General features: G+C 44.5%; 1 gene segment (V, D, J or C); it reads left to right on the forward strand.

Annotated features, from left to right (window-relative positions):
- Window positions 1–443: 443 nt before the first annotated feature.
- On the forward strand, window positions 444–1,015 carry LOC122923735. The segment is given in 2 exon segments: window positions 444–507; window positions 639–1,015. Coding segments are annotated over 2 exon segments (426 nt in total).
- The last annotated feature ends 770 nt before the right edge of the window (window positions 1,016–1,785 follow it).

A 1,785-nucleotide genomic window follows, 5' to 3' on the forward strand; every position in this document is an offset into this window, starting at 1 on the left:
GGAGCCAGACCTTCTCCTGAACAGCTGATCGGAGGGGTGCGGGGTGTCAGGTCCTGGCCAATCTGATATTGAAAAACAATCCTGATAGACCATGAATATACAAGAACTGGTTAATCCCTTTAACATACATGGGTTAATAGAGGATATTGGTATTTATCATATGTGATGGAGATCTATATTCTTCATATCCACTTATGTTCCTTCTAGTATCTATCTGGTCACTGCCTCTATGTGAGGTCTTCATTCTCAGCTCTCAGATGTTTCCTTCTAAACCCTTCTCATTTCTCCATTATATAACTCATGTCACACATGGTAAGCACAGAATTTACATGTCTCAGTATTTCCCTCCACGGTCTCTGGGGTCTCCTGTCACCTCCCCTGTCTCTCTCTCTATATATATTTCATTCTACACATTGTCTCATCTTAAGCTTTGTATCTGACACTCCAGAAACATCAAGATGGTTTCTGGCGGTTATCTCCTGGCCGTCATCTTCATTTCTATTCAGGGTGAGAGATTCAGATCCTTCCATGACTGTGTGTAGAGAAATCTATCCAGTGGGATCCATCACCAGATCAGGATTTCTAGGAATAGATCCAGACATTTATCACTAATGAGTCTGTCTCTTCTTTTTCCTCAGGATCCTGTGGACAGATTGTGATGACACAGACCCCAGATTATATCTCTGTGTCCCCAGGAGACAAAGTCACCATCTCATGTACAGCCAGTACTGGTATAGGCAACTGGTTAGCCTGGTACCAACAGAAATCAGGAGAACGGCCAAACCTTCTTATATATGCTGCAAGCAGCAGATACACAGGAGTCCCAGACCGGTTCACTGGATCTGGATCTGGAACAGATTTCACTCTGACAATCAGTGGAGTGACAGAAGACGATGCAGGACATTATTACTGTCAGCAGGGTAATAGCTATCCTCTCACAGTGATACAGAGCCGTACAAAAACCTCCTTCCTCCTCCCCCATTATATCTCTATAATAAAGCTTCATACACAGTAGAAGAAGAAGAAAACTTCTTCAGTGGTCAGTGGTTTATAATTTGTCTTCTCATGTAAATTGCCTTTTCCTGTTGTTGCAGTACCTCGGTGGACAGGGGTATCTGCAATTGTTTGGTAATGCACTATACTGTAATGCTATGGTATACACTGCTATGTAATGTGACCCACCCAGTATGCTTAATCATGAGGCAGGCATGGCCAGAGTTATCTCCCCTGGCTCACACCTCTCTGGAGCTTAGGGTGTAGGTTAGACCCTCGCCCTACTTCCTGAAGAAGACAGGGAGCAAACAGTGTTTGCTTCTCTTCTCAGGGAGAGAAAGAGAGAGATCTTCCACTGCTTCCATTCTGCTATGTCACGGGCACGCTTCCACCTTGCTGTCTCACAGGCACGCTTCCACCATTCTGCCTTACGGGCACACTTCAACCCTGCTATCTCACGGGCACGCGTCCACTCTGCTATCTCACGGGCACGCGTCCACTCTGCTATCTCATCGGCACGCTTCCACCCTCGGTTAAGCAGCATTCACAGCCATTTCCCACCATTTCCAGACAGTAGCAGGGTCAAACTACAGCTGCGAGAGTTGGTGAGGAGGGTATCAATACTGTTATTTATTTACAGCACGTTAAGCCGCTGGGACATTGTATTTTTTCTTGTACTGGAATAGCCCTTTACAGGTTATGGAAACATTTGTACATAAAAAACGAATAAGCTCATATCTGGCTAAAATGCAGTAGAAAATAAAATTGCACTTATTTGTTTTAAGGATTTGG

The sequence above is a fragment of the Bufo gargarizans genome, unplaced genomic scaffold (genome assembly GCF_014858855.1).
Source record: "Bufo gargarizans isolate SCDJY-AF-19 unplaced genomic scaffold, ASM1485885v1 original_scaffold_1846_pilon, whole genome shotgun sequence".
NCBI lineage: Eukaryota > Metazoa > Chordata > Amphibia > Anura > Bufonidae > Bufo > Bufo gargarizans.